This window comes from Delphinapterus leucas, chromosome 1, assembly GCF_059928025.1.
Source record: "Delphinapterus leucas isolate spDelLeu-1000000601 "Yukka" chromosome 1, BTC_Dleu_Yukka2, whole genome shotgun sequence".
Lineage (NCBI taxonomy): Eukaryota > Metazoa > Chordata > Mammalia > Artiodactyla > Monodontidae > Delphinapterus > Delphinapterus leucas.
In genome coordinates this window covers 169,655,818-169,680,785 of record NC_143129.1, presented here as the reverse complement: position 1 = coordinate 169,680,785, position 24,968 = coordinate 169,655,818, and the positions used below count along the sequence as shown (strand labels likewise).

Here is a 24,968-nt window from a genome sequence, read left to right as displayed (position 1 = left end):
TCTATCACTTTTCAGTTATGTGACTGTGGGCTGAACCCCAAATCTCTGTGGGCCTCAGAAGCTTCATCCGGGACAACGCCTGCTTGCAGCGATGCTGTGAGGACAAAGTGAGATCCTACGTGTTGAATTCCAAGCAGTTTCTGGCATACAGTAGGAGGACTTTGCTCCCCCTTCCCTCTGACTAAGGAACTAAGGCAAACAGGCCCCAGCAGACAGGCACGCATCTTTCATGCAATTACAATTGCATAATAATCTTCATTCTTACGTTTATAAAGTTCCTTTAATGCCCTTTTATCTTACTGGGCCTTCACAACATCCCATGGAAGGAGAGTTTACAGTCAGACTGTCTGGATCCAAATTCTTCTTCATCACTTAACTGAGAGACCTTGGGCAAGTCTCTTTATATTTCTGTGCTTCAGTTTTCTCATCTTTAAAAGGGTAGTAAGAAAGCCCATGCATGAGTATTGGTTTTATGGGGCATGAAGCTGATACAATTTTGTAGGGCCTTCATTAAGAATAGAAAATCAGGTGTGAAAGTGAACATTTAATAAATGATAAAACAAATCAGTACAAAGTACAAACATCACAAAGCCAGGAGAATAACAAAGTACTTTTACTGATCAATTGCCTGACAATATTTGCCTACATATTTTAGCTGCGCACTCTTTGCTCGCCTCTTCACAGGTTAATGATATTTATTTTGAAACTGACGCAAACACCGAAAGGTTGCAGGTACAGTACAGGGAACTTTTTTTTTACCTTGAACACTTTGGCAGTAAGTTGCCAACCTGAGCCGCATCACCCCCAAATACTTTAGTGTGTAAATCCTACAAACAAGGACATTTTCCTACATAACCACAACATAATCATCAACATCAGGAAATTAACATTGAATAAAACCAGGAAGTTAACATCTAATCTCATTGAACATCAGGAAATTAATATCTAATCTCTAGTTTTCGCCTTTAATGCTCCAGTGAAATCATTATAGTAAAAGGGCTCAGTCCAACATCATACATTGCGTTTCTTCGCCATGTCACTCTAGCCCTTACTGGTCAGGAAAACTATCCTTAGTCTGTCCTTGCCTTTCACAACCTTGAAACTTTTGAAGAGTTGTTATTTTGTCTCATGGCTTTCAATTGGAGTTTGTCTGTGGCTTTCTTGTGATTAGACTGTCCCTGGAAGTGATGTTGTGTTCTTGATACACCCTGATATATCAGGGAGGACACATTTCCATTTGTCCCAGGGTTCACTTGGTCACTTGATTAAGGGGATTTCTGTCAGACTCTTCTGTATACCAGTTACTCTTTCCCCCTTTTTAATGAATCAGTATTTCTTTCTTTTTCTAATATATATATATTCATTTACTCATTTGGCTGCACTGGGTCTTAGTTGTGGTACGCGGGATCTTTGTTGCCGCTCATGCGGGATCTTCCTTGCGGCATGCAGGATCTTTAGTTGCAGCATGTGGGATCTAGTTCCCTGACCAGGGATCGAACCTGGGCCCCCTGCATTGGGAGCGAGGAGTCTTAGCCACTGGACCACCAGGGAAGTCCCTGAATCAGTATTTCTTGAGGAGGTACTTTGAAACTGTGTAAACATTCCTCCTCATACATTCAATGTACTTGTGTGTGTTTGTATTTAACTATGAATTCATGGTCTCCTATTTTATTCAGTGGCTTGTAGTCGTTACTATCGTTATTTATTTTGATGCTCAGATTGTCACAGACTTGGCCGATGGGATCCCCTTCAAGCTGGGGTCTATGTCCTTTTGACATGCCCCCATTACTCTTTGAACATCCTTTGTTTCCTAGTATATGAAGATAACACTTTTCCAGCCCCTGGAATCAACTAGTACTACGCGTAGCTCTGATTTAATCTTTTAGTAGAGAATAGTATTTAAAAACCATGATCTGGGGGCTTCCCTGGTGGCGCAGTGGTTGAGAGTCCGCCTGACGACGCAGGGGACACGGGTTCGTGCCCCGGTCCGGGAAGATCCCACATGCCGCGGAGCGGCTGGGCCCGTGAGCCACGGCCGCTGAGCCTGCGCGTCTGGAGCCTGTGCTCCGCAACGGGAGAGGCCACAACAGTGAGAGGCCCACGTACCGCAAAAAAAACCCCAAAAAACAAAAAAACCCCCACCATGATCTGGGTACCAGAATCATATTTAGAAACGACGATCTATTAATCGCTATTAGGGTGCCACTGCTTCCCAGCCCTCCCAGAGTTAGGGAATGTACACACACACACACACACACACACACACACACACATTTATACCTATGTTTGTTTACACATACTGAAAAACATGAGTTCATACTATTACCTGTAATATTAACCCACTATAATGGGATTCATTCTAGTTTTCGCCCTTTCTATATTGTACCTCTCTTCTCTGACATTGAGAAATCTGGTTTTCATTATTTTTTAACTTATTTACTCATTGGATCAAGCCTCCATTTGTAACCAATCTGCCGTCTCCGCCACAACCCTCTCTGCTGTAAGATGCCTTCCTCTCCCCACTTGGGCTCTGATACCTCGGGTCAGGTTGCCCCCTGCCACTCATGGACTTCTTCACCCTGCTGGGCCTGTCCCTCTATGCCAGGTCGCTGCTCTTTGAGGACACCCTCCTGCCCCTGCTGAGGCCACCATGGTGCCCTCTTTCACTGGTGTGTGTGCTTTTACCTTGTTCCTTTCTACCCAATAGTTTTAGGATGGACATTTTCAGGAAGACAAAGGAAGAGAAGGAGGTAGAGCTGTCAATGATTTTTAAAAATAAATTTCTACAGTGAGAATAGAGAGATGGTTCTGTCTTTCCTCTTGCAATGTTAATTTTTTTAAAGTTTTATTCTTGATAGTAAGGAGATGTAAAACATGCCCTTTCACACATAGATGTATTGGGTTGGCCAAAAAGTTCATCTGGGTTTTTCCGTAACATCTTACAGAAAAACCCAAATGAACTTTTTGGCCAACCCAGTATTTGCTACCTGTAGTACTGCTTGTAGGTTTGTAATCAGAATTTTTATAAATTCTACATTGTGTAATGCCTATTGGAAAAGAAAAACATGCATGGAACATTTATAATTGCATATGCTGCCTATTCCTTATAGGAGGGAACTTCCTTTTAGAGTTGGTGTCAATACGAAATGACAACTTAGTGATGAATGATCGAAAGAATTTTGCACAGATTTGCTTCTTGCTCCATACAAATCCTTGTTTCTCCTCCACCACCCGCATACTTCCAGGTGCCTTGGGAGTAATTTATATTGGGAAGAAGGATAGAGTGGGAAAAAACAGTGATCTTGACCAGTTGTAGTTTAAATTTTTATTTTTTGCAAATTAAAAAGAAAAAAATATACATGTATTTGACCCTAAGAAGACATTGCTGGGACCTAAGAAGACATTGCTGCCTTGGAAGGGCCCATGCAAATGCAAGGTCCTGGAATTTGAGCTTCATTAGTTTCACAGCAAACCTGCTTCTAATAATGCGTTTCTTAGGTGCTGTGAGAACATAAAGTGCCTGGCACAGCAAGTGCTCTGTAAAAGAGGACAATTGTTATTGTTGATGCTTTCACCCTTGTTTCCTAGAGGAAGAGGTTGAGGAAGAAGTTGAGGAAGAGGAGACCCAGAGAAGGGAGGAGAACCCTCACTGGGGGTCATGGAAAAGCTGGGCTGGAAGTTGGGATCCCGGGTTTTAAGTCTTGCATTTTTTTGCACTGTGAGGAACTGTGTTTTCTGAGCCCTGTGTGTGGCCTGAAGGCCAGGGTCAGCCCTGGAGGCCCTGGAGGGTGAGGAAAGGCCTCAGCTGGGATCTCCACAGCCTGGAGCCTGACTGGGGCCATTCACTCAGAGGGGTAGGAGGCCTCTTGGGGGAAGATGGTCCATCAGCTGCCCTCTATCTGAAGGGAGAGACACAGGTCAACCCTTAGGAGTCCCCAGTCTCAAGAGGAAGACACAGCTCTAGGAACCCCAGACCTAATTGGGGTGGCACAGGCCAGGCCCCAGAGACCCTAGTCTGATAGAGGAGATAAGCCTGGCTCTTGGGGGTCTTCAGTGTGATGGGGAGACACAGGCCAGCCCTGAGGAGGCCCCATTCTGAGGAGGGAGAGACAGCCCTGCTCCCAGTAGCTCTAACAGGGGAGTGTCGGTGGGATGCGGGAACCCTACAGTGGAGCCATGGGGCTGAATAGCTTGAATTTGGAAGGCTTTCTGGAGGAAAAGGTCATGACAACACTCTCTCATCCGTACAGCACTCTATGGTTTACAAAGTGCTTTCCCAGTAATTATCTCATTTAATCGTCATGTGACAACGGGACGAAGGTGTTACTATTCAAACAGGGACAACAACCATCATCATTCTAAACAGTGACACTTACTGAGCACCTACTGCCCAGTGTCAGGCATTAGGCTGGGCATCATCTGTAAATTAAAGGGCGCCCCGCAAGGCAATGTGGGTGAAAGTGCTTTGCAATCCTATGACCACGGTGCACACGTATGCTCTTGCTCTGTACAGAGGCCCGACTACTTGAGGATGCATCTGGGAAACCCTGGGCAGCAGAGGGCCTGGGTTAAGGACTGGAACTGGGAGGCAGGGTCAGGACTAGATGCCTTTTCATACTCTGAACACGTCATGCAACTTTGTGCCTCCAAGCTGTTCCCTGTGCCTGGGATGTCTTTCTGTTACCCTTTCTGTTTGGTAAGTTCCTGGTCACCCTTTATGGTCTAGCACAGGCTTCACAGTTTTTCCCTCTCCACCTCTTTGGCAGAACAATTTGCTCACTCCCTGAGTTCCCAGGTCATCGGATTCACCCCCCCAGTAGAGAACTTAGCACATGGTGGTGCAATCACGCACTTACCTGCTGTTGATGGTGTTCAAATATGGGTGGGGTCAGACTAGGGGAGGCTGACTTATCACCAAGAGGCCTTCCTGGGCAACGTTTATTATTTCAGTGAATTTACCAGGGCTCAAGATCAGGCCTAGGTCTCTCAGCGGGGAGTCACATCAAACAAGCACCTGGGTCTGATTTATAAAATCAGAATGCCAGTTCAGGGAGGCGGAACTCTGAGATAAGAAGTGGGTAAGTGTGTGGGTGCTGGAGTCAGGCTGCGTGGGTTTGAATCCTGGCTCTACCCTTTCAGCTGTGTGGCCTTGGGCACATGACTTCATTTCTCTGGCCCTGTTTTCTCCTCCCCTAAATGGGGATAACAACATAGGAGCATTATGTTAAGTGAAATAATGTTTATAAAGTGTTTGGTACGGTACTGGGCACTTAAACTTTACCAATAAATTTTACCAATTTGTAAAATAAATTTTACCAATATTTATTGAAAAGTTATATAATGAGAGTCAACAGTAACAGGCACAGACCATTTATTCATTCCCCAAATATTTATTGAGTTTCTACATTTGAGGCTCTGAGCTGAATGCTCGGATGAATCAGACAGTTTCTATCTTTCTTGAAGTTTATATTCCAGGGAAAGGGGATGGATATAGAACCAAAATTTCTTTCTTTCTTTTAAAAAATATTTATTTATTTTGGCTGTGCTGGGTCTTAGTTGCGGCATGTGAACTCTTAGTTGTGGCATGCATGTAGGATATAGTTCCCTAAGCAGGGATCGAACCCGGGCCCCCTGCATTGGGAGCACGGAGTCTTAGCCGTCGGACCACCAGGGAAGTCCCTAGAACCAAAATTTCTTAACTGTATATTTCAATTGTGGTAAGTAATTACACAGGATGAGCACAAGGTACTTTGAAAGCAAAAATCATGGAGATGGAGACTTAATCTGTATATCAAGGTCAGTAAAGACCTCACAGAGGAAGTGGCATTTGGGTTGAGACTTGATGGGTGAAAAGGAGTTGCTGGTAAAGGCCTAGGAACTAGGACAGGGCATTTGAGGAAGTAAAAGCGGCCAGTGAGGAGGGAGCCTGGTGTGTGAAGGGGAGTGTGTGGGACAAGATGAGACTGGACAGGTGGGCAGGGCCCTGATGTTGCTGCTCCTCGGAGGCCATGGTTGGGAGCTTGGAATCTATCCTGAATGCAATGGCAATAGGGCTAATTTTTTTTTTTTTGCAGTATGCGGGCCTCTCACTGTTGTGGCCTCTCCCGTTGCGGAGCACAGGCTCCGGAAGTGCAGGCTCAGCGGCCGTGGCTCACGGGCCCAGCCGCTCCGCGGCATGTGGGATCTTCCCAGGGCACAAACCCATGTCCCCCGCATCGGCAGGCGGACTCTCAACCACTGCGCCACCAGGGAAACCCTAATAGGGCTAATTTTAAGCAAGGGAATAACAAAACCTGGCTTATCCTTAAGAGCAATTGCTCTGGCTGCTGGGTGGAGGATGGATTACAAAGTGACAAGAAAGGAGGTAAGGAGACCAGAGAGGAAGCTGTCGGAGTCGATTTCAAGCAAGAGATGATGCTGGTTTAGACTGGAGTAGTAACAGCATCTTGCTTCACACAGCAAGGTGAGGAGACAGAATCAAGATATATTTTGGAGGGAGAGCTAACAGGACTTACTAATGGATTAGGTGAGGTCAGATTTTGGCTCGTCCAAATGCATAGATGAGCGGAGGTTTGGGCTTTTGCAAATTGGTGCTTGAAGGGGCCATTTAGCTCAATGGGGAAGAATTTGGGAGGAATTTGTGTGTGTGTGTGGGAGCATCAGTGTTGGCCATGTTGGTTTTTTAAAATAAAAATAATTCTTGAATATAATAGAATATCTATTAAGAATTCAAATTTCAGATTGTCTCATAAAGTTATAAATTTTTTATTGTGTTAAAATATACATAACATTACACTTATCACTTTAACCATTTTTAGGTCTATAGTTCAGTGGCATTAAGTACATTTACATTGTTGTGCAACCGTCACCACCATCCATCACCAGCCATGTGAGTTCTGAGATATCTGTTAATCGACCCAAGTGGGGCTCTCCAGGAGCTCAGGAGAGGTCTGGGCCAGAGGCATCACGCAGTCACCTACAATGCTGCGGGCAACTAAGCCTGCGTGCCGCAACTACTGAGCACACATGCCACAACTAGAGAGAAGCCTGCGCACCACAAAGAAGAGCCTGCACGCCACAACGAAAGATCCTGCATGCCTCAACAAAGATCCCGTGTACTAAGGGATCTTAGCACTAAGACCCAATGCAGCCAGCCAAATTAAAAAAAAAAAAAGAAAAGAGATCACCTACAGAGAAAGTATAGATAGAGGAAAAGAGGAGGGGATAAAGGACAGAGCCCCCAACAGTTATAAATCTGAGTAAGTCAGGACACTGAGAAAGAGTGTTAGTGAGGTGGGAAGAAAACCAGGTAAGTGTGGTGACATGGAAGCTCTATGAGTGTGCTAGGGCTGCCATAACAGACTATTACAGACTGAGTGATAAACAACAGAAATTTATTTTCTTACAGTTCTCAGGGCTGGAAGTCCAAGATCAAGGTGTTGGCAGGTTTGCTTTCTCCTGAGGCTTTTGTCTTTGGCTTGCTGATAGCTGCCTCATATGGCCTTTCCTCTGCTTGCTTATGAGTCCCTGGGGTCTCTTCCTCTTCTCGTAAGGACACTAGTTATATTGGATTAGGGCCCCACCCTTACGAACTCCCTTAACCTTCATTACCTCTTTAAGTAGCCCTATCTCCAAAAGCAGTCACACTGGGAGTTAAGGTTTCAACATAGGAATTTGGGGGAAATACAGTTCCGTCCATAACAGAAGCCTAAGGAAAAAGAAAATTATTTCCAGAAGGAAGAAGGGGTCAACTGTGTCAAATGCAGGTAAGTCAAGTAAAGCAATAGTGGTCCACTGGCTTTGGCAATAAGTAGGTCATTGTAACCTTGGTCAGAGTATTAAAAAAAGACTAATTAGAGTAAATAAAGAAGAGATGGAAGGTGAGGAAGTGGAGAAACAAGCAATCTTTTCAAATTTTGCTGCGAAAGAGAACTGAAAATTGGGGTGGTAGGAGGAGAAGGTGGGGTCATAGAATAGTAAAAAAAGAAGTGACGGGCTTCCCTGGTGGCACAGCGGTTAAGAATCCGCCTGCCAATGCAGGGGACACGGGTTTGAGCCCTGGTCCAGGAAGATTCCACATGCCGTGGAGCAATTAAGCCCGTGCGCCACAACTACTGAGCCTGTGCGCCACAACTAATGAGGCCCACGTGCCACAACTACTGAAGCCTGCACATCTAGAGCCCATGCTCTGTAACAATAGAAGCCACTGCAATGAGAAGCACACACACCTCAACGAAGAGTAGCCCCCACTCGCCACAACTAGAGAAAGCCCATGCACAGCAACGAAGACCCAACGCAGCCAAAAGTAAATACATAAATAAATTTATTTTTAAAAAAAAGTGACATTGAATTGCGTTTATAAGTTGAAAGGGATGATCCAGAAGAAAGAAGATTGTGATGCAGGAGATTTAGAAAAGGATAATAAGAGTAGAATCCCTGAAAAGACTAAGATGATGAAATTCAATACAAAAGTAAAGTGGTTGGCCTTAGATGGCTGGGACCCGTCACGCACATTAATAGAATTGAACGTTGAATAAAGCACTCATCACATAATTTGCAGGGACCAGTTTAAAATGACAATGTGGAGTTTCTTGTTCAAAAATTATTGAGAATTTAAGAGGACTTCCCTGGCAGTCCAGCAGTTAAGACTCCACGCTTCCACTGCAGGGGGCAGGGGTTGGATCCCTGGCCGGGGAACTAGATCCCGCATGCCTCGGGGCCAAAAAAAAAAATTTCAGGACTTCAGCAGAAGAGCATTAACCCAAGCACAGAGCCCTTATAAGCTCGGGGACCCTTCAGATTTGTATGGAGTATGTGATGATGCCGGAGGTGGGCTGTCATTCGGGCAAGTCCCTTCTCCTTTCTGGGCCTCAATTGACTCATTGAAGGGTTAGAAGAGATGACTAAAAACACTTTCCACTTCACTGTTCTACAAGCTGGGAGGTCATTCCCATAGGAACAAAGTTCGTGCCTTTTTAGCTTCCAATCCCGCAAGAGTTGGGCCCAGGGCTTTCTGGAAGGCTCCATAAAAAGCGTCTGGTGACCATAGCAACTCACACCAAACTCAGGGGCCCTCGTCTCCGCCCACAGCTTCACTGACGAGCTCTTTGATTGGCTTAGCAAGTTGACCAATGGCCGGCGAAGCGGGCTGTTTGCCGCGCGGTCAATGGCTGCAGGCCGGAAGAGAGGCGGGAAGAGAGAACAAGCAGGCGGGCCTGGGCGGCTGGGCGTGTGCGTGTTTCCGGCTCCGCTGCGGAAGGCCGAGAACTAGAGCGGCTGGACCGGACGCGACCCTAAGGACCGGAGAGCGCGGGACGCGTGTGCGGAGCTCAGATTTCGGAGCGTGGCTAGCGGCCGGCACGATGGGCGGAGAGCAGGAGGAGGATCGGTTCGACGGCATGTTGCTGGCCATGGCGCAGCAGCACGAGGGCGGCGTGCAGGAGGTAACGCCAGTTCGGCGTTGGCTCGGCCTGGCCCACCCGGGATGCCCCAGCCACGCTCTCTCCGCCCTTCTCTGCCTTCAAGGGCCGAGATACACCGCTGGGCCTCGCGAGCTTTGGGATTCCCCACCCGCATTCTTGCTGCACTCCAGCTTCCGGCCTGGCCTCCTTGCCTCAAGTCTTGCACTCGTATCAGTCATGGGACCCCGGGGCCCCTCAGTAGTTCCTGTCTTAGCAGCTCGGCGTCCCTGCACCCGCCCCTGGAAAAGACCCAGAGTCTTGGGATCTCTCCCCGCCCCCTACGCTTTTTCTCCCACATACTTCTGGCCCCGTTTCTTTTCTGCTGGCCGCTCCCCAAGAGCATCCTTTAGGACGAACTGTTCTAGACATTGAGATTTGCATGTACCAAGACTTGGAACGAGCGGAAGAATGTGTGCGGTGTGTGGGGGTGGGGGTGGGGTGGTGATGTTAACACGTGGTCTTTTTAGGGCTTGAATGAGGGAATAGGAGACCTGTGTTCACAATTGTTCTACACCACCTGTCAGCTTGAGACCGTTCCACGTCTCCAGGCCTCAGTTTCTTTCTTTGAGACAGAGCTACGAATCCTTATTTCCAGAATTTGTAGGAGAGTAGTCTTGAAGTGAAGGACAGTGAGGAATTCTCAGTAATCAGGCTTGAACATTCAACAAGTATCTGTTGAGTGATTGATGTGTGCAAGAACATAATTCATGCGTAGTGACCAGACCCAATAACACGTAGTGTATGAAGGATAAAAACCAGCTAGTCGAGATTCTAGAGTTGGTTGTTTTGAACCATGGCAAGTTCAAAAGGTAGAAAAGCCTATCAAAATCAGTCTTTCTATAAAGAAACTGAAGGAACTTGCCCAAGATCATCCAAAAGGGTCCTGACCTAGAGGGGACCAGAATCCTTAGGCCAGTGTGTGCTTTCCACAGACCATTTCTGATTCTGTGTCTCTCTGGGGACAAGTTTTCATGGAGCTTTCCATTCCCATTCTCTCATTTAGGTGCCTGTGGTGGGAAGCCCTAAGCCCTTTGAGGTGGGAAGAGTGCTATTAATTTGGAGATGTGAAAGGCTCCCATCCCCCACCCCCCTAAATTGTTGACACAGTTGGATTTGGGAGTGAGTTCGTTTTTGAGTGAATTGAAAAAGTGTCTAGAAGCAGGAATTGAAACCATTGAGATAAATTCTAGCATCAGATTTAGAACCACTCACTTGGGCAAATAAAAGGGCTCAGTTGGCGTGGAGGCTTCAAGGTCACTGCGCGGAGCTGAAGCGCTGGCCAGGGCCCGCGGTCCCAGCAGAGTCTCCGTGGCGCGCTCTATGGCGTCTGGAGGTGGTGCTCCTACTGATGATGAGCAGGCCACTGGGCTGGAGAGGGAGGTCATGCTGGCTGCACGCAGGGACTGGACCCGTACAATATGCTCGCCCCAAAGGCAGCCTCAGGTACCAAGGAAGACCCTAATTTAGTCCCCTCCGTCACCAATAAGCGGATAGTGGGCTGCATCTGTGAAGAAGACAACAGTGCTGTCATCTGGTTCTGGCTGCATAAAGGCGAGGCCCAGCGATGCCCTAGCTGTGGAACCCACTACACGCTGGTGCCCCACCAGCTGGCCCACTGAGCCCCTGCACTAACTCACTCAAAATGTGATGTAAAGTTTCTTCTTTCCAATAAAGACTAGCCATTACATTGGCTTCTCCTCCAAAAAAAAAAAGGGGGGCTTAGTTATATGTGCTAATCTTAGGTCACTACTAGGTCTTTTCATTCAGCAAAAATTTTATTGAGCATGTACTCTGAGTCAGATCTGGTGCTAGGCATTGGGGATGTAGACAAAGTCATGGTTCACAGTGCCTGCTTGTGAGGAGTTCACTCTCCCGCAGAGGGTCTCTTGCTCTGGGCGAGACACTGCTAAGCACCTCACCTCCATTACCTCCTTTGGTCCTCACAGAGGATCCTCACCTATATCCCTAGAAATAGGTCCTGCTGCTGGTTCTGTTTTATGGAGTTAAACTTTCCCAAGGCCACAGAGCTAATGTGTATCAGTCTGATACCCAGACCAATGCTCTTAAATGACTTGGCTGCACTGATAACCCAGCCAGAGTTAGTTGGTCTTAACCTTCTTTGTTTTTTTTGTTTTGTTTTGTTTTGCGGTACGCGGTCCTCTCACTGCTGTGGCCTCTCCTGTTGTGGAGCACAGCCTCCGGACGCGCAGGCCCAGCGGCCATGGCTTACGGGCCCAGCCGCTCCGCAGCATGTGGGATCCTCCCGGACCGGGGCACGAACCCGTGTCCCCTCTCCCGTTGTGGAGCACAGGCTCTGGATGCGCAGGCTCAGCGGCCATGGCTCACGGGCCCAGCTGCTCCGCGGCATGTGGGATCTTCCCGGACCGGGGCACGAACCCGCGTCCCCTGCATCGGCAGGCGGACTCTCAACCACTGTGCCACCAGGGAAGCCCCTTTAACCTTCTTTGAAGTGGTTTCATTTGTTCCCCTCCTCCTAGCTCTGCCCTAGTAACTCAGCCAGTGCCACTCTGGATGGGCTTTTTATTTTGTGGAGAGGAAAGCTGGATCCCAGGTGTTTCAAGCCCTGGATGCAGAGGAGTGTCCAATATCCTCAGGCTGCTTCTAGCACCACAAAAAATGTGGAACACATATACACATGCACACAAGAAATGAGAAATCTGCCTTTCAGGTGATCCAGGTAAGGTTAGGCTAGGCTTCCTGGCAGAAGTGACTAAGTCAGGGCCTGTTTTCTCAGTGGGGAGGCTCGGGGCGAAACAGTCCAGTCCCAAGTTCCTTTCTAGACTAAGGAAGTTAGCTTCTGTGTAGGTGAGGGGCTCCCAATATGGCATCTCTACAGCTTTGGTCTTTGTCTTCTTTCAGCTCGTGAACACTTTCTTCAGCTTCCTTCGACGCAAAACAGACTTTTTCGTTGGAGGAGAAGAGGGGATGGCAGAGAAGGTGAGTGTTGGAGACCACTGTCCCTTGGGCAGCTCTGTTTCTCCAGAAGAAGAGCGTACTTGGCCTTCCTTTGGCATAATAATAACCTATAGCAGAAGTAAAATGCCAAGGGCAAAGAGTTGGGGAAGGGAAGCAAGCTGTCATTTATTGAAGCCCCTCTCCTTGCCAAGTGCTTTATCTGCCCTATCCCCATGGTCCTCTAGAAGTTTGAGAGGGGCAGATGTTACTATCCCCATTTACAAGTGAGGAAATTGGTCTGAGTTATGGGAGAGCCAGGGTTGTCCAAATATTTGAGCTGAGTTATGGGAGACCCAGGATTGGAGCCAGAGTCTGTTGTAAAACTGCCTTCTGCCCCTGACACCATGCTTTTTGGTTCCTTTTCCATTGAGGTTTTATCTAATTACCTAGCTGGGAGATGAGAGTAGGCAAATGTTAGAAATTGAGCTTAGAAGACAGAGATATAGGAAAACTCAAAGCCGGCTATCCCAGTCTTCCCAGATGCTGTAAGCAAAAGTTCAAGGATTTGAGAATTGAAGGGTTTAAAAAAATTTTTTTTTTAAATTGAAATAGTTGATTTATAATCTTGTGTTAGTTTTCAGGTGTACAGAAAAGTGAGTCAGATATATATATATACACACACACAGATATATATATATATATATATATATATATATATATACTTTTTCAGATTCTTTTCCATTATAGGTTATTACAAGATACTGAATATAGTTCCCTGTGCTATACAGTAGGTCCGTTTTTTTGTTTTTTTTTTTTTTGCGGTACGCGGGCCTCTCACTGTTGTGGCCTCTCCCGTTGCGGAGCACAGGCTCCGGATGCGCAGGCTCAGCGGCCATGGCTCACGGGCCCACCCGCTCCGCGGCATGTGGGATCTTCCCGGACCAGGGCACGAACCTGCGTCCCCTGCATCGGCAGGCGGACTCTCAACCACTGCGCCACCAGGGAAGCCCCAGGTCCTTGTTTTTTATCTGTTTTATATACAGCAGTGTGTTAATCCCAAACTCCTGGATTATCCCTCTTCCCCTTTCCCCTTTGGTAACCATAAGTTTATTTTCCATGTCCGTGAGTCTATTTCTGTTTTGTAAATAAATTCATTTGTATCACTTTTTAAGATTCCACACATGAGTGATATCATATGATATTTATCTTTCTCTGACTAACTTCAGTTAGTGTGATAATCTCTAGGTCCATCCATGGTGTTGCAAATGGCATTATTTCGTTCTTTTTTATGGCTGAGTAATATTCCTCTGTGTGTGTGTGTGTGTGTGTGTGTGTGTGTGTGTGTGTGTGTGTACACACCACATCTTCTTTACCCATTCCTCTGTTGATGGACATTTAGCTTGCTTCCATGTCTTGGCTATTGTAAACAGTTCTGCAGTGAACATTGGGGTGCATGTATCCTTGAAGACCATGTTTTTCTCTGGATATATGCCCAGGAGTGGGATTGTAGGATCATATGGTAGCTCTATTTTTAGTTTTTTAAGGAACCTCCATACTGTTCTCCATAGTGGCTGCACCAATTTGCATTTCCACCAGCAGTGTAGGAGGGTTCCCTTTTCTCCACACCCTGTCCAGCATTTATTATTTGTAGACTTTTTGATGATGGCCATCCTGACGGATGTGAGGTGATTCCTGAGAATTGTGTTTTGTGGTATGGGTTCTGATACCTTGAACATCTTCTAATTCCTTAGGTTGTGATTATGTTTTTGAAGATTGGTAAATGATGTCACCTTACTGAACCGTGATTTTTATAACCTTGATATTTGTTTTCACTTAAATTTAAGAGACATAATAACAAGAAGGAGATTTTTTGCAAACCGCTTTCTGTGGCTTCAGGGTTCTAACAAGCTGAAATGCTTGATAATGTGTCTTGATGGTCTGAGGCTACTCTGTTATAGACACTTTGGCCTGGAGTAGGAGTCCTGGGTTCTTGGTCTAGCTGTGTGGCCTGGTTGATTTCCCACCAATTCTCTGGTCCTTTTAATCTTCACATCTGTAAAATGGAAGAAGGTGGACTCACTGACCTGTAGGGCCCTTTGTGGCTCAAATACTCTTTCTGTATTAGCACTAGCACCTCCCATTTTTCTGTGGGCCACAACCTTGTAATATCTGCATTCATTCATTTGTAAACTAGTGTTTATTGAGCACTAAACACTTTGCCTGTGTTAGCTACTATGACAGAGCCTTCAGGATTATAGAGGTGAATACAGACAATGGTCTTTGTTTTCATGGATCTCACAGTGTAGCCCCCTTACAAACCGCCCCGCCCCCCCCAAAAAAGACAATGAAGAAGTGATGGGTGTTAGGGCGGAAGTCCTGGGAGCGTAAAATGGGGACTAACCTAGGTTGGGGGCTCAAGGAAGACTTGATGAGAAAGAGGTGCCTGAGGTGTGAAGGATGAGTAAGATAGCAGGCAGAAGGGAGAGAGATGAATAATATTGAGAAGTGGTGTCTCAGGTGTCACGGGATGATGGTGTCACTGCTGCGTACTGGATGTCTGCTGGTCCCTCTTAGACCTCGTTATGCTCCTTGGCTCTTTGTTCCCTTAGAGTCAGCTCTTTCCCAGGAGGTTGGTCCGACTTTCAGGCAGGCAGAAATCTGTCCAGCCTTCCTGCCTGGTCTCCATTTGTAACACCAGTAACTTCTTTGTATTGGGGACCTACTGTGCACCAGGCCGCCAGATGCATCGTTTCCAAGTGCGTTGGTTAAGAACGTGTTCTCTGGAGCTATAGGCAGATGTGAATGGATCCTGGTCTCCCCCTCTTCCTGCTTGACAGCTGTGTGGTGTTGGGTGAATCACTTTCTGAGCCTCATTTTTCTTCCCTGGAAGAGGGGATAATCTTTCCCTCACAGGGATGTTTTAAGGATAAAAAGAGGTCATATAGTGTGGCTGGCACATGAGGATACAAGTTCACAGACCCTTTTTTTGGACCTCTTGGGGCCAGATGTGTTTTGGGATTTAGAATTCATTGGATTTTAGGAGGCAATACAGTGCATATATTGTACATTATGTACAGTACCCCAGTCCAGGGGTCGGAGCAGCATCATGTAATGAAACATTAATATTTCTACAGAGAAATGTGTATCAATATTTATACCAAGTGGGAGATATGACTCCCACTGTAAATGACTGTAAATACCTTCATGCTACAAACTTAGAGAAATACAAAAATACTTTTAGTTTTTATAGCTTTAGGGCTAGGCGTTATGGATTCGGATAAAGCCATAATGATCTAATCAGTATGTTATTGACATAGGAAGAGACGAATGGACTAGTGAAGCAAAATAGAGAATCCAGAAAAAGTCTAGCACGTATGAGGATTTAAGATGTGTCCCATAAGGTAGGTAATTCAGTTCAGTAGGCAAAGGACGATTTAATGATTCATGCTGCTACAACTGGCTACTGGTAAAAAAGCAAAATGTGTACCATACTGTACCATCTGTTTTACTCATATCTAAAAATAAATTGCAGATCAAGAAGAGCTTAGTAAGGAAAGCTGGGAAACTATGTATAACCTTGTGTGGAGGAGACCTTGCAAGGATAGAAACCTGGAAACTACAGAATAAAAGGTAGCTGTTTGCTTCTTCAAACATAGAACATATGTGTGGCAAAAGAGACGTAATGACATATGAAGTCAGTTGAAAAACAATAGATCTGGAAAAGCATTGCAGAGGACATAAAATTTAATAGCCAACTTAATGTGCAGGTAGTCTTATAAATTGACAAGAAAAGGATAAACAGAAAAATGGGCAGTTCCATGAAGAACATGTGAAAAGATGCTTAAATTCAGTAGTAATCAAGGAAATGTAGGAGAAAGAAACAGTGAGATGCCCTTTTTTTTCTGGTCAAACTGACAAAAATATTTTTTTAAAAATTGCTTACAGGGATGTGGAAAAAAGGGTACTCTTCAGACATTGCTGGTAAAAGTGAATTATCATAGCTGTTTAAAAACTTATTATAAAAGATGCTCAACATCACTAATCATTAGAGAAAGTCAAATCAAAATCACAATGAGATGTCATCACCTCACACCCATTAGGATGGCTTCTATCAAAACCCCAGAAAACACCAAGTGTTGGCAAGGATGTGGAGAAATTGGAACTCTGGTGCACTGTTGGTGGGAATGTAAAATGGTGCAGCTGCTGTGCAAAACTGTATGGCGGTTCCTCAAAAAATTAAAAATAGGGCTTCCCTGGTGGCGCAGTGGTTGAGAGTCCGCCTGCCGATGCAGGGGACGCAGGTTCGTGCCCCGGTCCGGGAGGATCCCACATGCCACGGAGCAGCTGGGCCCGTGGACCATGGCTGCTGGGCCTGTGCATCCGGAGCCTGTGCTCCGCGGCGGGAGAGGCCACAGCAGTGAGAGGCCCGTGTACAGCAAAAAAAAAAAAAAAAAATTAAAAATAGAACTATCATATGATCCAGCAATCCCACTTCTGGGTGTATAACCCCCCAAAATTGAGAGCAGGGTCTTGAAGAGAGATTTGTACACCCATAGCAACACTGTTCATGATAGCCAAGAAGTGGAAGCAACCCGAGCGTTCACTGATGGATGAATAAACAAAATGTCATGTATACACATAATATTATTCAGCCTTTTAAAGGAAGACAGCTATTGAATGATTCCATTTACGTGAAGTTCTAGAACAGGAGTGTGTCTTCTCCCTCAGATGTGTCCCCCCGCCCTATGGTCAGGTTCAGGACCTCATGCCTTTGGGTTTAGCTTAAATTTCCCTCTGGGGTCTCCCGGCCAGGCTGGTGGGAACCACCCTTTGCTCCCCTATCGCCCAGTCTAGGTCAGGGAGCGCTGTGTTCAGGTATGCCCACTGAGCAGTCTGGGGCTGTCTTTTAGAACTGGCCCAACCCTCCTTACCGCTTCCCCACTCTGCTGGTCTGTGGTTCCCAGAGATGTGTCCAGTGACAGAAGCTTGGCTCTGACAGCCTGCCAGTTGGTACTCCTGCATAGGCTACGTGGCTACGTGCTCCCAGCGATCTCTACGTGGGGCTGGGCCTGGGTAAAGCTGGTGGGAGGAGACTGGGAGGAGGGGGTCAGAGGCTGCTGTGATTGGCCTTGACTGTGCCTGGTGGTTCAGCTCTGCCCTCATCTAACCTCCAGGAGCTAGGAAAGAACAGGACGGAATGGGACGTAACATGATTCACTGGAGCTGGAAGAGGGGATGGCTCCACTCCTGCCTCCCCTTGGCCACTCATTGGCAGATGGCTTGAGTTCAAGGTCCTGATTAGGGACTTGGGACCAAGGCCCTGTGGTGGAACAGCCTCTGCTGGCATAATTGTGCCATGACTGATCCCTTCTGTTGAAGCAGAATGGCCTTCAGGTGGCTCATTTCTTTCTTACACACACCTCATTTTGTTAACCCATTTGGTTTGGGGGTTCTTTTGGTACCGTTTAACCTTGAAGAGTGTGGAGCTACTGAAGTGTGGCGTGAGGTTGGAGGTTTAAGGGTAAGAGGAGGAACTGGCCTCAAATGAATGAGAGGCCACAGGGCATTTGGCAGAACCCTAGATCTGGGAGCCCATGGCTGACTCCAGTGACCCTGAGCCCCACGTGATTCCCCTCAGCTCTTGCAGATCCCTTTCTCCCTGCAGCTATGGCTCAGAGATTCTTGAAAGATGGTTTGTTGACCGCTGATCATGTGGTGGGTGCCCTGTGAGGCCTCCTCCAGGTGTGTGGGTTGACACAGAGTTGGGTTTCCTAAGTTGGGTAGATTCCTAGGCCTGCCAGAGGTGAAGAGGTGAAATTCAAGAGACACTTGAGCTGGTCCTGGAGGATGAGTAGGAGTTTACCAGGCAACCTGGGAATTGGGGCAAGGACACTATAGGCAAAGAATAGCTATGTAAGACTGCTTTTAGAAATAAGATAGAAGCACAGAGAGATGACCTCAGGGTCACACAGGTAGGAGTAGACCAGGATCTCAAATGTAGGTGTGACTCTCACGTATGCACGAGAATTGGCCAGGAGGGCTTGTTAAAAATACAGATTGCTGGGTCATATCCCCAGAATTTCTGATGCAGGAGGTCTAGAGTGGGGCCTGATATTTAGCATTTCTAACAAATTCTGGGTGACGCTGTTGCTGTGGGTCAGGGGAGCACACTCTGAGAGCTGCTGGTGTAAAACATGAGGTAGAACCATTTCTCCCATTGTATTTTCATAGCAGAGAAGGTGCTTCTCCCCACCTTCCACCAGCTGACACTGAGTTAGCCTCAGCCAGGTGACACATGTCACGAGAGCTGATGAAACTGGGGCTTAGAAAGTGTCAAAGTTGTTTACTTGTTCAAGGCCACAGAGCCAGACAGGTGGCAACAGTATTGGGGTTGCTCTTGGGCAACAGGAGGACCAGCTAGCAGGATGTGCGTTGGAAGCATCCTGGGAACGTTTCATGGGAGAGGTAGGATTTGAAATGGATAGCTTGCAGGCTGAGGAGAGGAGGAGACTACCTTTTCCCTCAAGAAAGGTCTCTCTGGCCTGAGAGCTGGGGAAAAGCTTCTCAGAGGGGCTGAGGCTGGAGCTCTGCTTCTAACAGCTTCACTCCACAATGAAGGACTTTTCAGAGCACTTACCATTTGGTCTGCACAACATCCCTGTGAGGTAGGGACTCATCCTTGCTGATAAGGAATCTGAAGCTCTTAACAGGTTAAGTAATTTGCCAAAAATACAATAGCTAGTGCGTGACAAAGCCTGGATCAGAATGCAGTTTGTCCAGCTTCAGTGTTGGGTCTTAGTCCCTGGACTGCCTTGTTTTTTTTAAAGTGGTCGCTGTTTGTTGAAGCAGATTCTTTGCAGGTATTCTTACTACAACTCAATGATATAGGTGTGTATTAAATCCCATTTTGTAGATGTGGAAACTGAGGTTCTGAGTGCAGTGCCTTGCCCAGGCACTCAGCAAATAGAGATAGGACTGGCCTCACATCTTGGGACATGTCCCGTCCCCTGATGCCTCATTGCCTTCTCTTCCTTCCTCAGCTTATCACACAGACCTTCAGCCACCACAACCAGCTGGCACAGAAGGCCAGGCGGGAGAAGAGAGCTCAGCAGGAGACTGAGCGGCGGGAGAAAGCGGAGCGGGCAGCCAGGCTGGCCAAGGAGGCCAAGTCAGAGACATCTGGGCCCCAGATCAAGGAACTGACTGAAGAGGAGGCCGAGAGGCTGCAGCTGGAAATTGACCAAGTAGGAGTGGGCTTCTCTCCCCTGCCCCCCTGATCCCCATTGGCACTAGAAGTGGGTACCCTCTTGCCAAATGTTTTGCCCTTTGCCACAGAAAAAGGATGCAGAGAATCATGAAGCCCAGCTCAAGAATGGCAGTCTCGGCTCACCAGGGAAGCAGGTGAGATGGACTGGGGCTGCTCAGGACTAGCAGGGGGCTTGGGAACTTCCGGGGACTCTTCAGCCTTTCCGTTTCTCTGGAAAGCCTTCCCCTTCCCCACCCCACCCCTCCTTAGCTTTGGGAATCCTCCCCATACTTCAGGATTCCACACTGGACCAAAGTGGGTTAAAAAAAAACAAAACAAAACCCACTGGCTTTAAGCCTTGGCAGGAAAGCCCAAAAGCCAGGGAGGGCAGTGCCTGTACGGGCACCATTTGGGTGGGCTTGGGTCCGTGGGCCCAGCCTGGCCCTTCATGGTGGATTACTCTGACACACCTGGGGCATGTTCCCCTCAGGGCTCCTCCCATTGACTTGAGTCCAGCTTCCCAGATAATCCTTGGGGCACTCGTTTGGCTTTGCAGAGGTTCTGGTCTGAGACTAGGGTCTCAACCCTAGAGACACAGAAAAAAGAAGTTGATCATTTGTCAGCCTGTTTTTATTTTAGAACAGCCCTACTGATGGCCACCTCATGACCTGTTCTGTGCTGGGCTTTCTTCCTGGGTCCTTTGGCTTGAACTGCCAGCTGGGTGGGTCCCGTGGGCCCATCTCTGACTGTCACCGTCCCCCAGCTGTCACACGGTCTAGCAGTCTGAGCTCAGGCAGAGATCAGAACAGGTTTTACCTCTGGCTCCTAGTGGGCCGTGGACTGGGCAGGGAACAGGTCTGTACTGTTCTGTGGCTGTATGCCCAGTGCCAGCCCTGGGCCTGGCCCAGTGGGGTTCAGTCTAGGTCTGTCAAGTAAGTAGCTGAGCACCCCAACTGTGAGCAGGAGGCTGAGGAGGCTGAGGAGGAGGAGGACGAGAAGGACAAAGGGAAGCTGAAGCCCAATTTCGGCAATGGGGCGGACCTGCCCAGTTACCGCTGGACCCAGACCCTGTCGGAGCTGGACGTGAGTGCAGGGGATGGGGCTGAGGTGAGGGAGCCAGCCCGGGGCCCCTCCTGACTGCTCCTGCCCCGTGCAGCTGGCAGTGCCCTTCCCCGTGAACTTCCGGCTGAAGGGGAAGGACGTGGTGGTGGACATCCAGCGGAGGCGCCTCCGGGTGGGGCTCAAGGGGCAGCCGGCGATCGTGGACGGGGAGCTTTACAACGAGGTGAAGGTGGAGGAGAGCTCGTGGCTCATCGAGGACGGCAAGGTGGTGACGGTGCATCTGGAGAAGGTGCGAGAAGCCCCGTCTCCTGGCCTGTGTTGTAACTTAGGAAGGGGGGCTGCTCATGAACTCGGAGACCGTGCTGGGGGCCTGATGGACATACCTTTTTTAATCCCCACAACGAGACTTTTGAAGTAGGTCTGTCTAGTTTTAGAGTCAGGAAAAGGGTAGCTCAGAGATTTGCCCAGGCTTTTGCTTCTAGGAGGAGGTGGAGTTGGGATCAGAACTGTCCTTAGTACCAAAGCCTTTTCCTTTCCATTAGGTTTGTACATGCATTCAATTCAACAAATACTTGAACACCTACTACGTGCCAGAGACTGTTCTAAGCACTGGAGAGAGAACAGTGAACAACACGTAGAAAACTGTGCCCTGAGGAAGCCTATGTTCCCTCCCTTACACCCTCAGAGAGCTGGGATTACAGACACCAGTAAATGAATGTGGTCTCTGTAAAGTGCCAGGGGTCCAAGGAAGGCATCCATGGCACATACCACCTGACCCAGCCTACCTCACTGGCCTTGGCTGCCTCTGTGCCCTTGCACTTGCATTTCCTCCCACCTGGAATGTCCTTCCCTGCTTTTTAATGTGGTTTACTGCATGTCCATAAAGGCCTAGCCCATCCATGTATTGCTCTGACCTCTCCCTCCATGCTGGATGAATATCTCCCTCTGTACTTTTTTTTTTTTGGTATAAATTTATTTTATTTATTTATTTATTTATTATTTTTTGGCTGCGCTGGGTCTTCGTTACTGCACGTGGGCCTTCTCTAGTTGCGGCCAGTGGGGGCTACTCTTCATTGTGGTGCGCGGGCTTCTCATTGCGGTGGCTTCTCTCGTTGCGGAGCATGGGCCCTAGGCGCCCGGGCTTCAGTAGTTGTGGTGCATGGGCTTAGTTGCTCTGGGGCATGTGGATCTTCCCGGACCAGGGATCGAACCCGTGTCCCCTGCATTGGCAGGCGGATTCTTAACCACTGTGCCACCAGGGAAGTCCTCCCTCTGTACTTTATTCTTTCCGTTATCATGCTGATGTGTGACTGTCTCCGTGTCTGTCTCCCCCAGCCACTGGGGAGGGCAGAGGTCTTGTTCATTTGCACCCTAGGTCCCAGTACAGGCCTTCGCAGGTCCCCAGTGCAGGACGTGGATGGGAGAGAGTTTGGTGCTGGAAGGGTTGGGTGGTTGTTCCCAGGGCACAGAGCAAGCCACCACCCATCCCCCGGTGGTCTTCCTCTTCCTCTCAGATCAACAAGATGGAGTGGTGGAGCCGTTTGGTGTCCAGTGACCCCGAGATCAATACCAAGAAGATCAATCCTGAGAACTCCAAGGTGAGCCCTGGCCGGTTGGAGGAGCTTCGGTTGGGAGGTGAGGGGCCTAGGTGGCCCCAGAGCTTCACCCATCCCTGTCAATGCCTGCCCCCCAGCTGTCAGACCTGGACAGTGAGACCCGCAGCATGGTGGAGAAGATGATGTACGACCAGAGACAGAAGTCCATGGGGCTGCCCACCTCAGATGAGCAGAAGAAACAGGAGATTCTGAAGAAGTGAGCAACTGAGAGATGGGGGTTTGGGGAAGGTGTCTGGGGCTTGGACCTGGGTGACAGCAACGAGTGTGTACTGAGCGGAACACAGGAGCTGCCCTGCCCCATCCAGGATGAGCCAGCCAAGTTTATGGCTTTATAGCCTTGGCTTGCCTCCCGTAATCACTTGGTGAGGTCATCTTGAGGGCAAGGCCACCTCAGGGTAGGAAGGGGTAACAGGCGGTCATTGTCACCGACAGAAAAACAGTGCCAGTGTTGGCACCTCAGCTTTCAGCCTCAGGTCCTCCAGTGGGCCTTAGAGAGAGTCCTTGGGGCCTGGCTCCAAGTTGCTCAGCGTTCTAAAGAGTTTAGACCTCATGTGGGGAGCTAAGAGAAAGGGACTAATTTGGGGGAGAGGGATGGCCTGTTTCACCTTCTTCCTACTTTCCCTCCCCAGGTTCATGGATCAGCATCCAGAGATGGATTTTTCCAAGGCCAAATTCAACTAGCCCCTGTGTTTGCCTCCCTGAACTCTTGGGGCTGAACTCCCAGCTACCCACCTTCCTTTCCCACCCTTCCCTGGGACTTGTGGGCCTCAGGGCTGGGGCAGGCATGGGGCTGGCCCACACACAGGTCTGAGGGCATCATGGGAAAAGGGCTGGGGCCTTGGGAGTGTCTTGTTCCATTTGGCCTGCTGTTACACATTAAAACTATTTACCCAATTCCACCTGTGTCCTCTCTTCCCTCTGGCCTTTCCCTGGGGGACAGGCCTCTTATGGCTGATGCTGGGATCTGGGGGCTTGTCTTCTAGCCCAGGTTCTGCCATGTGATCAAGGGCAAGTCCTTGCCCCTCCCTGGGGCTCAGTTTCTCATTACTTAAATGGAGGATTTAAACAAGGCTTTTAGTCTGTGTATGATTCTGAGCAAAAGTGGCCAAAGGGACCAGAACATATGTCAGATTCTCACAGGGGCCCATGACTCAGCAAAGTTTAAGACCAGCCCGGCTTGATTCCATTTTCATCTCTAAGACAGTTTCCCACAGCAATGGGTCTGTCCTCTAGCCCTGGAGCAAGTGTTTCTAAAACTACACTCTTATTTCCCAGGGGCAGAGAGCAGCAAAGGCTGGGGAACGGCCCAGGCCTCAGATTGGCTGTGTGTGTGGTGGGGATCTGGCGGGGAAGGCAGGGTGAAGCCCAGTGGAGCCTGTTGTGTGTCTCTGACCTGGACCTCTGCAGATTTTAGGGCTTCAGAGTGAGCCACCGAGGGAGTGCCAGGGCTGGAGAGGTGTTCCCTTCGGTCCACATCCAGCCACCAGAGCTGACCCTTTGGTGGGAGAGCACAGGTCACAGTGCAGGGTGCCACAGAGGTCATGGTTACAGCAAGAATGTCTAGGTTGGCTTGGCCAGCGTGCTATGCTCTGTGGGCCGTGGGTGACCCCTGAATTTCTGGAACACAGCATGTCTGTCCTTTTGGCATTTCAGAATAGCTTGTTAAAGATTTAAAGAAGGTATGCAGTGTTTGGCTTTGTCTGTTTACCAAACTTATAAACCCTCTTTTCCGGGAATGCCAGTAGTAGTTCCCAAGGCTGAGCTTGGAAAGTTGCGCTCTGGGGCCAAGGCTAAGGTGGAAGGACTGTGGCGTCACTCTCCCACTCTGTCCAGCAGTATCCCTGGGCTTCAGTACCCTGTGGTCATTTTTTCTTTTCTTTCTTTCTTTATTGGATGCATTGGGTCTTCGTTGCTGCACGTGGGCTTTCTCTAGTTGCGGTGCGCGGGCTTCTCATTGCGGTGGCTTCTCTTACTGCGGAGCACAGGCTCTAGGCATGTAGGCTTCAGTAGTTGTGGCGTGCGGGCTTAGTTGCTCTGTGGCATGTGGGATCTTCTCCGACCAGGGCTCGAACCCATGTCCCCTGCATTGGCAGGCAGACTCTTAACCACCGCGCCACCAGGGGAGTCCCACGGTCATTTTCTTTACCACCTTTTTTTTTTTTGGCCATGCCATGTGGCATGGCATATGAGATCTTAGTTCCCGGACTAGGGATCGAACTCACGCCCCCTGCAGTAGAAATGCAGAGTCCTAACCACTGACCACCAGGGAATTCCCGGCCTGTGGTCATTTTCAATCGCAGAGGCCTTGACCTGGAAGAGACAGCAGAGCCTAAGGAAAGGGGCCAGTTTTATCACTGGTACTGGGCCCTGTGGTCATGGCCACAAGGGACCATCCTGTGTGTCCAATAGGAAACTGAACAGACAAGTACAGTTTGTCCAGTCCCTTTCCAAAGGGTGCCCATGAGGGCAATAGAAGGTCGGGGGTGGGGGCACCGCAGGTGAAGTGGGGCAGTGAGGGGTCCTGGACACCTAGCTTATCATCAGTCAAGACTGGGCTGCTGGGCCTGCTCCGGTCTCACTGAGAGAACAAACACACCCCTGTGTGTGAGGAGTAGCCAAGTAAGGTCCTTCTGAACCCAGCTGGGCTCTGATGTCCAAACGGGGGGA

At 48.5% G+C, this 24,968-nt stretch overlaps 1 protein-coding gene and 1 pseudogene across 1 annotated transcript; both read left to right on the top strand.

Moving 5' to 3' along the window:
* The first annotated feature begins 9,262 nt into the window (after positions 1-9,262).
* NUDC (nuclear distribution C, dynein complex regulator) lies at positions 9,263-23,195 on the top strand. The gene is made up of 9 exons (XM_022552047.3): positions 9,263-9,443; positions 12,342-12,419; positions 19,418-19,621; positions 19,713-19,778; positions 20,587-20,706; positions 20,780-20,974; positions 22,200-22,283; positions 22,379-22,497; positions 22,931-23,195. The coding sequence occupies exons 1-9, from the start codon at positions 9,363-9,365 to the stop codon at positions 22,980-22,982; spliced, it is 999 nt and encodes a 332-aa protein (XP_022407755.1). The 5' UTR covers positions 9,263-9,362; the 3' UTR covers positions 22,983-23,195.
* LOC111163241 (cytochrome c oxidase subunit 5B, mitochondrial-like) lies at positions 10,255-12,334 on the top strand (annotated as a pseudogene).
* Positions 23,196-24,968: the final 1,773 nt, after the last annotated feature.

Excerpts from the sequence above, each read along its gene's own strand:
- NUDC (XM_022552047.3), top strand. The coding sequence starts at position 9,363 with ATGGGCGGAGAGCAGGAGGAGGATCGGTTCGACGGCATGTTGCTGGCC. Across the intron at positions 20,707-20,779 it reads AGACCCTGTCGGAGCTGGAC|CTGGCAGTGCCCTTCCCCGT; the intron begins GTGAGTGCAGGG and ends TGCCCCGTGCAG. Across the intron at positions 20,975-22,199 it reads TGACGGTGCATCTGGAGAAG|ATCAACAAGATGGAGTGGTG; the intron begins GTGCGAGAAGCC and ends TCTTCCTCTCAG.